The 12,246-nt window shown below is 39.1% G+C and overlaps 2 protein-coding genes across 2 annotated transcripts; both read right to left on the bottom strand.

The window, feature by feature from the left end:
- Positions 1 to 5,160: 5,160 nt before the first annotated feature.
- On the bottom strand, positions 5,161 to 5,857 carry LOC130735483 (kunitz-type trypsin inhibitor-like 2 protein). The gene has a single exon (XM_057587452.1). It carries the CDS (start codon positions 5,855 to 5,857, stop codon positions 5,270 to 5,272), a length of 588 nt encoding a protein of 195 aa, XP_057443435.1. The 3' UTR covers positions 5,161 to 5,269.
- Positions 5,858 to 9,942: 4,085 nt separating this feature from the next.
- On the bottom strand, positions 9,943 to 10,812 carry LOC130738481 (kunitz-type trypsin inhibitor-like 2 protein). Its single transcript, XM_057590466.1, has one exon. The coding sequence runs from the start codon at positions 10,767 to 10,769 to the stop codon at positions 10,104 to 10,106; it is 666 nt and encodes a 221-aa protein (XP_057446449.1). The 5' UTR covers positions 10,770 to 10,812; the 3' UTR covers positions 9,943 to 10,103.
- Between the last annotated feature and the right edge of the window lie 1,434 nt (positions 10,813 to 12,246).

The raw sequence follows: 12,246 nt of genomic DNA, 5'->3' as shown, positions 1-12,246 counted from the left end.
AAGAAAAAGTGAGGTGTGAATATATTAAAACTGATGATTGTAATAGCACTATCCATGAGTGCATTCCACATGGAAAAAGGAAACGCAACATTTTATTAGAAGAAAATTACAATTCTCGAGTGCAATATTCCACATGCACAAATGTATCATATCAGGCTTGAGATATTTAAATTTTTTTTTAGATAAACTAAAATTAATATATATGGGAGTACTATGGGTACTCCAACCATTAACAAAAAGGGAAAGAAGTTAGCAAAAGAACCAACTTTATTTAATTGAAATTAAACTACAGATCTAATTCCATTGGTACCAACATTAAGGAACACAACTTGATATGGATCTCTATGAGCAAGTATGATACGGTTTCCATTCTCACCACCATAACGCCTCCCAACTGTTGGAATTAGTGGTAATTCAGATTAGGTCCTTGTGTTTTTAGAGAGTTTATTAGTTGGTCCTTCAGAGTCTATATGTTGTTAATTGTGATCCCCATGTAATGAATAAAAGGCACTCACTGTGTGTGAGTGCAGTGTATCAATAATATTCATCTTCTTCATTCAATCAGAGTTTCTGATCTTTCCTACGTTTACTTCAAGATTCATTCTTTCTTTCTTGTGTTGATTGTTCCTAAATCTAGCATTGATTGTGATAATCAATTGCGTTCAAGGGATTTCTGAGATAGAAATCCAACAGTGGTATCAAGAGCTTCACGATCCGGCGACCGGCGACGTGAGCCACCACCCGTGCACGGCGATCTACGGCGGAGTGTGAATCAGTCACAACGGAGGTGCTTGCTCCGTTGGAAGCTCCGGTGGAAGTGGACGCTTCTTTTAAGGTGATGGCTGGAACGAATGGCAATTTCCCAGCTTCGTTGCCGGTTCTTGACGGCAAGAGTGATTGGGAACGGTGGAATGCCCAGATGCTTGTCATCTTCGGGTTTCAAGATGTTCTGGAGATGGTGACTTCTGGGTATGATGCTCTACCTGCGGAACCGACGGCGGAGCAAAGCGCTGCTCATAAGGAGCTGAAGAAGAAAGATATGCGGGCTCTGTTCATTATCCATCAGTGTGTTAACCCTGCAAATTTTGAGAAAATTGCAGCGGCGAAAACGTCGAAGGAGGCGTGGGATATTCTGAACAAGAGCTACGAAGGTGTGGCAAAATTGAAGAAGGTCAAGTTGCAGACTCTCAGAAGACAGTATGAAGCTCTGAAGATGGAGAAATCAGAGACGATTTCTAAGTTTTTCACTCGACTTCAGACCTTGACAAACCAAATGAAGACGAATGGAGAGACTATGAATGATCAAATTCTTGTAGAAAAGGTTCTTTGATCTTTGACTACAAGATTTGATCATATAGTTACTACTATAGAGGAGTCTAAGGATTTGGATACAATGAAGGTTGAGGAGCTTCAAGGTTCATTGGAGGCTCATGAAATGAGATTGAATCTGAGAGAGTCTGACAGAGAAACTGAACAAGAATTGTATGCTCATGGTGGTACCAGCAAGAAGAAGTGGAGTAGCAACTCTAAGACCTTCAAGGAGAAGAATTGGAAGAACAAGGATTCTGGGCAGTCTTCACATGAGGATGAGGGTGAATCCAAGAAGTAGTGGGATTCCAAGGAAAAGAATCAGGACAAAGATAAGTTCAAGAAAGGAAAAAGCAAGAAGAGTGTTCAATGTTTTGCATGTAAAAAGTATGGACACTATGCTTATGAATGCAAAAATAAGAAGAAGGGTAACAAGACAAGTGGTGATGATCGAGCTTATTCTGCTCATGAAGAAGATGAATCAGATGGTGAGCAGGTATTGTTTGTTGTCCCTGATGATGAATCTAGTAGTAGTTTTATTCAAATTCCTAGCCTTATTGGTAGTGAAGTTGTAAATTCTGTTGTTAGTTCTCACATGCTTGATGAGAACACCTGGTACTTAGACTCAGGCTGTTCATCGCATATGACTGGTCACAAAGAGTGGTTTGTTGACTTGGATGAGAGGAAATCTAGTAGTGTTAGGTTTGCTGACAATAGCACTATTAGATCAACTGGTATTGGAAGGATTCTTATCCAAAAGAAGAATGGAAAACAAGCATTTATCACAGATGTGTTGTATGTTCCCAGTGTAAAACATAACTTGATTAGCCTAGGGCAGTTGGTTGAGAAAGGCTATTCATTGAAGACTAAAGGGAAGAATCTGTTAGTGTTTGATCCAAAGTATAGGTTGATTTTGAGATCAGCATTGGCAACAAACAAGACTTTTCAGGTTGATCTTAACACTAGTGATGCACAATGTATGAAAGCAAGTACTTCAAATGTGGATAGGCTTTGGCATCTCAGATATGGTCATCTGAATTTCAAAGGCTTGAATCAGCTCCATAATGAAGATATGGTGAAGGGTCTTCCACTGGTAAAGGTCTCTGGTCAGTTGTGTGAAGGTTGTTTATTGAGCAAGCAGCCTAGAAATGTTTTTCATGAGAGTATGCCAGTGAATTCTAAGGATGCATTGGATGTGGTATATTCTGATGTGTGTGGACCTTTTGAGGTTGTGTCATCAGGTGGTAATAGATATTTTGTGTCTTTTATTGATGATCACACTAGGAAAATGTGGACCTATCTACTAACCAGAAAGTCAGAAGTGTTTGAGATTTTTAAGAAGTTCAAAATGTTAGTTGAGAAGCAAAGTAGTAGAAGCATAAAAACCCTGAGAACAGATGGTGGAGGTGAGTATGTTTCAAAGGAGATGAAAGCATTTTGTGAAGAAGCTGGAATTTATCATGAAATAATAGCTCCATATACTCCTCAGCATAATGGAGTGGCTGAGAGGAGGAATAGAACTATTGCTAACATGGTGAGAAGTATGTTGAGTAGCAAGAAGTTACCAGTGAAACTGTGGGGTGAAGCTGTATCTACTGTCACTCACATTCTCAACAGGTGTCCTACCAAAAGATTAAAGTCTTTGACACCTGAGGAAGCTTGGACAGGTTTGAAGCCAATTGTGAAACATTTTAAGGTTTTTGGATCTGTGTGTTATAGACACTTGCCAGATCAAAGGAGGAAGAAACTGGATAACAAGAGTGAGAAGCTACTTCTAGTGGGGTATCACTCTACAGGTGCTTATAGGCTACTTAACCCTGTGACAAATGGTATAATCATTAGTAGAGATGTTGTTGTTGATGAAGAAACAACATGGGATTGGCCTGATGATGAAACAGTGGGATCCAGTGCAAAAGTTCAGTTTAATTTTCCTGAGTTGTTACCTGATGCTGAAACAGATGTGAATGAAGGATCAGGAAAATCAGCTGTACAAGGAACTGTGAATCTTCCTACTGGTAATGTGGTTCAGAGGACTCAAAGATCAAGACACTTGCCTGCTAGGTTAGATGACTATGTGCTATTTCCTGACAATGAGGTTACACATGAAGGTGATCTGGTTCATCTAGCTTTGAATGCTGAGATTGAGCCAGTGAGTGTTGAAGAGGCTTTTCATCATGATAATTGGATCTTAGCTATGAAGGAAGAGCTTGGTTCTATTGAGAAGAATAAGACTTGGAGTCTTGTTGATTTACCAAAAGGGAAGAAGGCTATCTCTGTGAAATGGGTCTATAAGACCAAGTTAAAGTCGGATGGCTCTATAGCTAGGTATAAGGCCAGGCTTGTAGCAAGGGGTTTTCAACAGAAGGAAGGGCTTGACTACACTGATGTTTTTGCTCCTGTGGCCAGAATGGAAACTGTAAGGATGGTTGTTGCTACTGCTAGTCTTAAGAATTGGAGGTTGCATCAGCTCGAAGTTAAATCTGCATTTCTCAATGGACCTCTTGATGAAGAGGTATATGTCCAACAACCTCCTGGCTTTGAGGTTAATGGTGATGAGCACAAGGTTTATAGGTTGTATAAAGCCTTGTATGGACTCAAGCAGGCTCCTAGAGCATGGAACAAGAGGATTGATGGTTTTCTGAATCAGTTGGGATTTGTAAAATGCATCTCTGAGCATGGTGTATATGTCAAGAGATCAAAGAACACTGGAATGATCATAGTGTGTCTGTATGTGGATGATCTCTTGGTTACTGGGAGCAGTGAAGATGAGATAGTTGAATTTAAGGAGAAGATGGAATCTGAATTTGAAATGAGTGACATGGGAGAGCTTTCATTTTTCTTGGGAATTGAATTTCTCAGGACTAAGCAAGGAATTTTCATGAGCCAAAGGAAGTATGCGGCTGAGGTATTGAGGAGGTTTAATCTAGCTGAATGTAATGCTGTGACTTCTCCAGTGGAGTGTGGTACTGTTCTGACTAAGGCAGATACTGGGAAGTCAATTTATTCTACATTGTTCAAGCAACTAGTGGGTTCTTTAAGGTATCTGTGTTGTAGTAGACCTGAAATTAGCTATGGTGTGGGACTTGTGAGCAAGTTTATGGAGAATCCTAAAGAGTCTCATTATCTAGCTGCCAAGAGGATACTTAGATACATTAAAGGAACCCTTAGTCATGGTGTGTTGTTTCCAGGAAAGGCTTACAATGTGAAGAAGGAAGTTACAGGTTATGTCGACAGTGACTGGAGTGGAGACAAAGATGATAGGAAAAGTACTACAGGCTATGTGTTTTTGTGTGGTGATGCACCAATCTCATGGTGTTCCAAGAAGCAGCCAATAGTAGCACTTTCATCTTGTGAAGCTGAGTATGTTGCAGCTTCATTTGGTGCTTGTCAAGCTCTATGGATTAACACATTGATGGAGGAAATTGGACTGAGAACTTCTGGAATTATGAAGTTGCTGGTTGACAATAAGTCAGCTATTGATCTTGCCAAGCATCCTGTGGCTCATGGAAGAAGTAAGCATATAGAGACTCGTTTTCATTTCTTGAGGGACCAAGTCGCAAGAGGGAAACTAGAGTTGGTTCATTGTCCAACTGAGGACCAGGTGGCAGATCTGTTTACAAAGCCATTAAGGCCTGAGAGGTTTGCAGCTTTGTGTAAGAAGCTGAAGATTGTATCTGCTGAGAGTATTCTGAATTAAGGGGGAGTGTTGGAATTAGTGGTAATTCAGATTAGGTCCTTGTGTTTTTAGAGAGTTTATTAGTTGGTCCTTCAGAGTCTGTATGTTGTTAATTGTGATCCCCATGTAATGAATAAAAGGCACTCACTGTGTGTGAGTGCAGTGTATCAATAATATTCATCTTCTTCATTCAATCAGAGTTTTTGATCTTTCCTACGTTTACTTCAAGATTCATTCTTTCTTTCTTGTGTTGATTGTTCCTAAATCTAGCATTGATTGTGATAATCAATTGCGTTCAAGGGATTTCTGAGATAGAAATCCAACACCAACATCAACACAAACACCAGGTGGGAGTCTTGGGACGGACGTGGGACAGAACACAAGCTTGTAACAAAATCCATCTTTTTCAATCTTAAAACTCCCACTCGTGATTTCATTTCCTGGGTGGTCTTCACTGCCACCAATACCCACCCATACTCCAGGGAAATCATTACCAACCACCACCCACTTGGACGATCCGGCAGCACACTCTGGCTTCTCAAATGCAATATCCAGTGGTGTACCTGTGAAGATGATAACGGTGCTTACGTCCGCGGCGATGGTGAATTTTACTGCCATGCTTTTCATAGGGTCGGAGTAATCTAGTACATCAACCGGGCATGTTTGGTTCCCACATATTCCCGGCCGTGGTCCACCGCCAGATGAGTCACGAATACCTGGCATGATGAAGTATCTACCACCAGGTGTAAGGGGATTTCCAAACGTGTCCAACACTTGTTCAGCATCTTCTGAGAAGGCTAGTGGAATATCAGCGGTGGTGATGAAGGCAAAGAGGAGGAAAGAGAGGGTGAGTAACATTATTGCAGGCTTCATGGTTCGATCTGTACCTATTTGCTTTTCTAGCTCGCTCAAACCTCCATTTATATAGTGTTGTTCTGACAGTAGCATGTGGGGAATGAATATATAGTTATATACATAAGAAATCAATATGATACATGCAAATGCAATACATAAGATGTCAATGCTGTTAGAAATCACATGGATTTCTTCAATGGGATCCCAAACATAGCAAAAGGGAGAATATGAAAATTGATTCCAATATTCATTCATTATTAAAATTGATAATGGAAAAATACAATGAGTATGCTATTTATAGCACAACTTCCTAACTAACTATTTCATTACTAACAAACTATCAACTAACTATTCCTAATCACTAAATGTGATTCTTATATTTCTAATTTCCCCCGCAAGCTGGAAGTGGTAAACATTAACACATCCAGCTTGGGAAAAATATGACTAAGAACAAAACAATATCAGGTTATGAACACCATGAACAAACATCTACACCGTAATCAAAGTAAAAGAAAATCCTATGTGTCTTTTAACAAGAAATCAAGGAGCTGAAGATGCAAAAGAAAATTTAGTGCTCCGTATAATAGGCCAATTCAGTGCTCCTGTTGCATCTTCACATGGACAGGAGGTGCTTCCAGAAACAACAAGAAATAAAAGCATAGGATATGCGTAAGGCTAAAACAATCAGCACTTTGGACAATTTTAGTCCCATCTCAAGACCTTGAGAAGCACCCAATTCTGAACTCTTAACAAGGTTTTGTAGCATATTCAATCTCTCAAGAGCTGAAAACCCAAGCTGCTCACTAACTTTAGCTTCTGATAAGCAACTCAAAAACTCTGCATTTCCCGCTTCTAACTCTGAATCACAGAAATCTCGATAGGAGCATGCTGATAAAGACTTACTTGTTGAACAACCACCATTAAAACCAGAACCAAAAAGAGTTCCAAAATACATAACAAAGTAAGTCTTGATGTTAAAACAGAAAGAGCTTTGACTAAGCTGCATCTCTGCTACACTTATAGAGTTACTCAGCGTATGCCACAGGAGCTGAAGTACAGTATTCGAATTCCAAGCAGTTGCTTGATCCATAGGATCATCTTCATTATTTTCAATAACTATTGTAGCTGAAGCATTAAGTAGAGTGAGTGAACTTAAGGCTTGAAACACACATATAGTTGCAATACCAAGCAAAGAGCCCTTACTTAATCCAAGCATATTTGTTTTATGCAAGATTTCAAAATCACTGATAGCTGCATATATCAGTGCATAAGCTGATTCCGAAAGCTCTAAAGTGAATGTCAACCTATTTATCACCTCACAAGCAAGCATATACAATTTATCTGAGAACTCAAGTGCTTCACTGCAATGGTCACAACAGACAAGCACCATTGTATCCTGATATATGCTCAAATTTGAAGCACCACCTATTCGTTTATCAATCAACTCGAACTGAACCTGCTCAAAACTGCTTAATGAGCATCTATCAATCATTGGAGCATATATGCAAACACCTTGTGTGCAACTCTTGAATCCACCAGGATCAAGTAAAATTGGCTCAAAAGAATCTCCTATCAATGTAACATTTTCACAAACAGCTTGTGGACAACACGAAGAACCATCAATCTCAAGCAACAAGTTCGAGCCACTCATCCAACTGAAGGGGAAATTCCATAATCCTAACCAAGACAATTGAAATTCTTTGATTGAAAGAAGGATTTGAGTTACCTCTGTGACACAATTTTCTCTAAAAAACTTATCGATGATGAGAGGAACATCAATTTGCTGATTAACAGAATTCTTCACGAGACATGAAGAATAGGAAGATGAATCAGCTCCAACATTGATCACACCCTCACTGAAATTTCCAAAAACATATGCATTGGTGGCTGGTTTCCACGCCAGCAATTGAACATCTTGATCGGCAAAGAACGAAAGATGCGAAGTAAGGGAAGATGCTACACCAAGATCAGTGGTTGACACTGAATCAGAAGCAATGGCTTCTTCCACGAAAGAAATTGATGAAGAGGAAGATTCAAGAATTTTCTCAGGCACGGCTTCATCCATTGCTGAATCAGAGAAGGACGAAGAACCAGAATTGGAAGTTGTAGTAGCATCGCGAACTACTAGAGGCAAACGTCTCACCAAACTACTCAACGACGAACACGAACAAGACGATTCATAGGATGCCGAAGACGAAGATGAATCTGGACCTGATGATGAATCCAGCAGCGAAGAAGAAACGAAGTAACCCTTGCTGAAAGTGCCAAAAACGAACGGATCAATCGCCGGTTTCCACGCCGGAATCTTGATTTCTCGATCGGCGAAGAAAGAAACAGGCAAATGATCAAGAATCTTCTCAGAAATCGTTTCATCTATGGCAGAATCAAAGCACACAGAGGAAAGAGGAACTGGAGGATGCAAGACAGAATCATCATTTTCAACCTTAACGAATGATTCTTGCACCATGAGAGAATCAGAACCCATGACCATCGAATCAGGGAACGATGAAGGAGAAGATGAAACTGCAGCAATGTCTCCAATATCAGCGATCAAATTAGAGAAATCGAAGGAAGATAATCTCGCAGTGGTTCTCGCAGTGGTGCTGCGGCGGCAGCGCTTGAAGCCACGTCGAGCAGGTCGGAGGAAGCGCTCGTAACTCGGCGGCGGCGGCGGAAGAGGCGGTGAGCTCCATTGGAGCTCTCATACCATGTTAGAAATCACATGGATTTCTTCAATGGGATCCCAAACATAGCAAAAGGGAGAATAGGAAAATTGATTCCAATATTCATTCATTATTAAAATTGATAATGGAAAAATAAGTATGCTATTTATAGCACAACTTCCTAACTAACTATTTCACTACTAACAAACTATCAACTAACTATTCCTAATCACTAAATGTGATTCTTATATTTCTAATAAATGCTAAGGAACGCGTCAAATAGTTGACCGGATCACCGGATGGTATTCCAAAGCCATTCAAAAAAATTTAAAATACCACGAGAAGCTCATGAACATTTTTTATAACAATAATTCTTGTATGGATAAACCCTCAATATTATAATGGAGTACTGATACACAAACCTTCATGTTAAATTTTTTTTTTTGGCTTAAATATGGTTGAGGTCCCCAACATTATAAGACGAATCAGTGTAAGTCCTTCGAAAAGTTTTCTTTGAAATGTCATCCTCCAAATTATTTTGCATCAAATTGAGTCCAGAGTCTATTTAAGCCTTATGTGACACGAATTTCGTTCATTCATCATTTCCGCGTGGCATTCTTATTTATTTTAATTCTTACGTGTAATTAGAAGTGCAAATAATATCAACATATTAAAATCAATCCTTGTCTTAATCTCTTCATTCCTAAGTTGAACCCTACAACCTTCGATGCTTGAAAGGGAGAGAAGAAGAGCAACAGCGGCTGAGAGAAGAAGAGTGAGAGCGGCGGTGCTCGGAGACGAGGAGGAACGAGGAGTGAACCTAGCTAGACTTTATGCCCGATTCGCGATTCTGAGAGTTCATCATCTTCAAATCGCACTTATTCTTCTTCTTCCTCTCGCGATTCTTAGAGTTCAGCCTCGCGATTCTTCTTCTTTCTCTCGCGATTCTTTAGGTCGTGTTTTGGGTCGTCTCCTTCCTTCTCCCCACCTCTTATGTTCAACAAATCTTCTTCTTCCTCTTTCTCTATGATTTTCAATTAGGGATTAGGGTTCATATTTCCCAAATCTGATTATTGAGCTTTTATCTCAGCTTGGCAAAAAAAAAATCACAAATAATTATTAAGTAATAAAACTAATTAAGAATGCCACGTGCAAATGATAAATGGGCGAAATTCGTGCCACATAACGCTTAAACAGACTGTGGACCCAATTTGATGTAAAAAAAAATTGGAGGATGATATTTCAAAGAAAAAATTTCCAGGGACCTACACTGATTCCTCTTATAATGTCACGGACCTCAACCATATTTAAGCCAAAATTTAAAACCAATACATTAATTAATCTCTTTATATATTTTTTTTTAATAAGTATAATTATCTCAAGACTTTATAATTTATTATTAGTGACGAATGAAGTAATATATAAACGTATATAAGAACATAACATGAAAAGCACATTTTATTTTGAAGGATAGCTCGTCATTGAACACAACATTTTATTATTTGCACAGCATATTAGGAAAAGTATGATCCGTATAGGTCATGCTAGTAGTTATTGAACAACATCTAAGTGTGTGCGTTTATGGAGATATTTTACTAAAATTAAACTACAGACTTAATTCCATTGATACCACCATCATCATCAACACGAGCAAACACAACTCGATAGGTACGTTCATCTTCTTCAGCCAGAATGAGACGCCTTCCATTCTTATCATCACGCCTTCCAATATCAACAGAAAGACCAGGTGAGCCACCGGTGACGGGAGTGAACACAAGCTTGTATGCAACATCATCATATTTTTGAATGTCAAACAAACCACTCACTATTTCTTTTCCTGGATGATCTTCAGCACCACCAATACCCACCCATTTTCCTGGAAAATCATCAGAAACCACCACCCACTTGGTCGAATCGGCACAGAAACCATAAATATCCCCAAATGAAATCGTCAGTGGCACGCCTTCATAGATGATACCAATGTTGGGGTAGTGTTCGAATTTTACTCCGTTGCCATTCTCAACCTCAGATTTATGTTGTAGAACAGTAACTGGGCATGTTTGGTTCCCGGTTTCTCCGGGACTTACTCCGCCACCTCCCGGGCCACGAAGAGCTGGTCTGATGTAGTATCTGCCATCAGAGCGAAGGGGGATTCCATTTGTGTCCTTCACTAGGTCAGGAACTTGTGAGAAGGCTGATGGAATTATGTAAGTGGTGAAGGCAAAGAGAAGGACAGAGAGGGTGAGTAACATTGTAGGCTTCATCATGGTTGTTTTGTGTGTCTATTTCTTTTGGTGCATAGCTGGCTAACTCAAACCCTGTATTTATAGTGTTCTTCACAGTGGATTTTGTATATTTAAGTAAAACTTTGTCTATCTTTCATCAAGGAAAACATAATTCACAAGTTAAAAGAACTTCCTATAACACATAAGGGGTATACTGCAGGGTAATGATATATGCACCCCTCTATTTTTATACACTTCATTTCCACCTATTTTTATTTCTATCTCTCTCCTCTTATCATCTATCGCATCTTATACTTTATCACTCTTTCTTTTTCTTTTCTTCCTATCTCTCTCTTCTTTCACCTCATTCCACCTCATTTTGAGGTGTGAATAAATAATTATTGGTATACTGCAACTAACATGCGCGCACTGATTAATTGCTAGTTAAAAACATGGTTTATAGGTAGATTAGTTTTTAATGTATGTTTGAATCACCATTCAATTAATTGGTTGTTAAGTGAAATCAACAATGATATATACACACATCCTTTTTTATACACTTCATTTCCATTTATTTTTATCTCTATCTCTCTCCTCTTATCACTTATCACATATTTTACTTTTTCTCTCTTACTTTTTTCATTTCTTCCTATCTCTCTCTTCCTCCACCTCATTCCACCTCATTTTTGAGGTGTCAACAAATCATTATTCTAAGTGAAATTAAGGATAAGATCAATGAGGCATATAGATGAGTAATGATATATACACACCTCATTTTTAAAACACTTCATTTCCACCTCTTTTTATTTCTATCTCTCTCCTCTTATCATCTATCACATCTAATACTTTCTCTCTCTTACTTTTTCTTTTCTTCCTATCTCTCTCTTCATTCCACCTCTCTCCACCTCAAAGAGAGGTGTTAGAAGTCCCACATTGGCTAGAGATAGAGCATAGATAGCCTTTATAAGGGTAGTGCAAACCTCAACTCTTGAGCTAGCTTTTGTGGTTGAGTATAGGCCTCCCAATTTCTAATATGGTATCAGAGCCTATCCTAGATCCAGTTGTTGTTTGTTGTGGAGACTTCCCATATTTGGGGCACCCGTTGTTGTTGATCCCACGTTCCAGGTTGTTTAGTCCTGGACGTGAGGGGGTGTGTTAGAAGTCCCACATTGGCTAGAGATAGAGCATAGATAGCCTTTATAAGGGTAGTGCAAACCTCAACTCTTGAGCTAGCTTTTGTGGTTGAGTATAGGCCTCACAATTTCTAATAAGAGGTGTGAAGATAACATTATTGCATATAGATGCCCATGCCTGCTACCCTCGAGATCGCTAGTAGCTAGTAGCTAGTAGCTAGTAGCCAGACTGGATGGATATAATATTATATCTGCAATTTCTTGGATATTCATAGATGCCATCTATTGTAAATCTCAAAACATATATAAAACTATACCACGAGAAGCGCATGCAGTCGCATGCCTAACTTATCTGTTTAATTATCATAAAATAGAGGTATATATTA

Source organism: Lotus japonicus, chromosome 2, assembly GCF_012489685.1.
Source record: "Lotus japonicus ecotype B-129 chromosome 2, LjGifu_v1.2".
In the NCBI taxonomy this organism is placed as follows: domain Eukaryota; kingdom Viridiplantae; phylum Streptophyta; class Magnoliopsida; order Fabales; family Fabaceae; genus Lotus; species Lotus japonicus.
This window is presented reverse-complemented; position numbering and strand designations above follow the sequence as displayed.

Excerpts from the sequence above, each read along its gene's own strand:
- LOC130735483 (XM_057587452.1), bottom strand. The coding sequence starts at position 5,857 with ATGAAGCCTGCAATAATGTTACTCACCCTCTCTTTCCTCCTCTTTGCC.
- LOC130738481 (XM_057590466.1), bottom strand. The coding sequence starts at position 10,769 with ATGATGAAGCCTACAATGTTACTCACCCTCTCTGTCCTTCTCTTTGCC.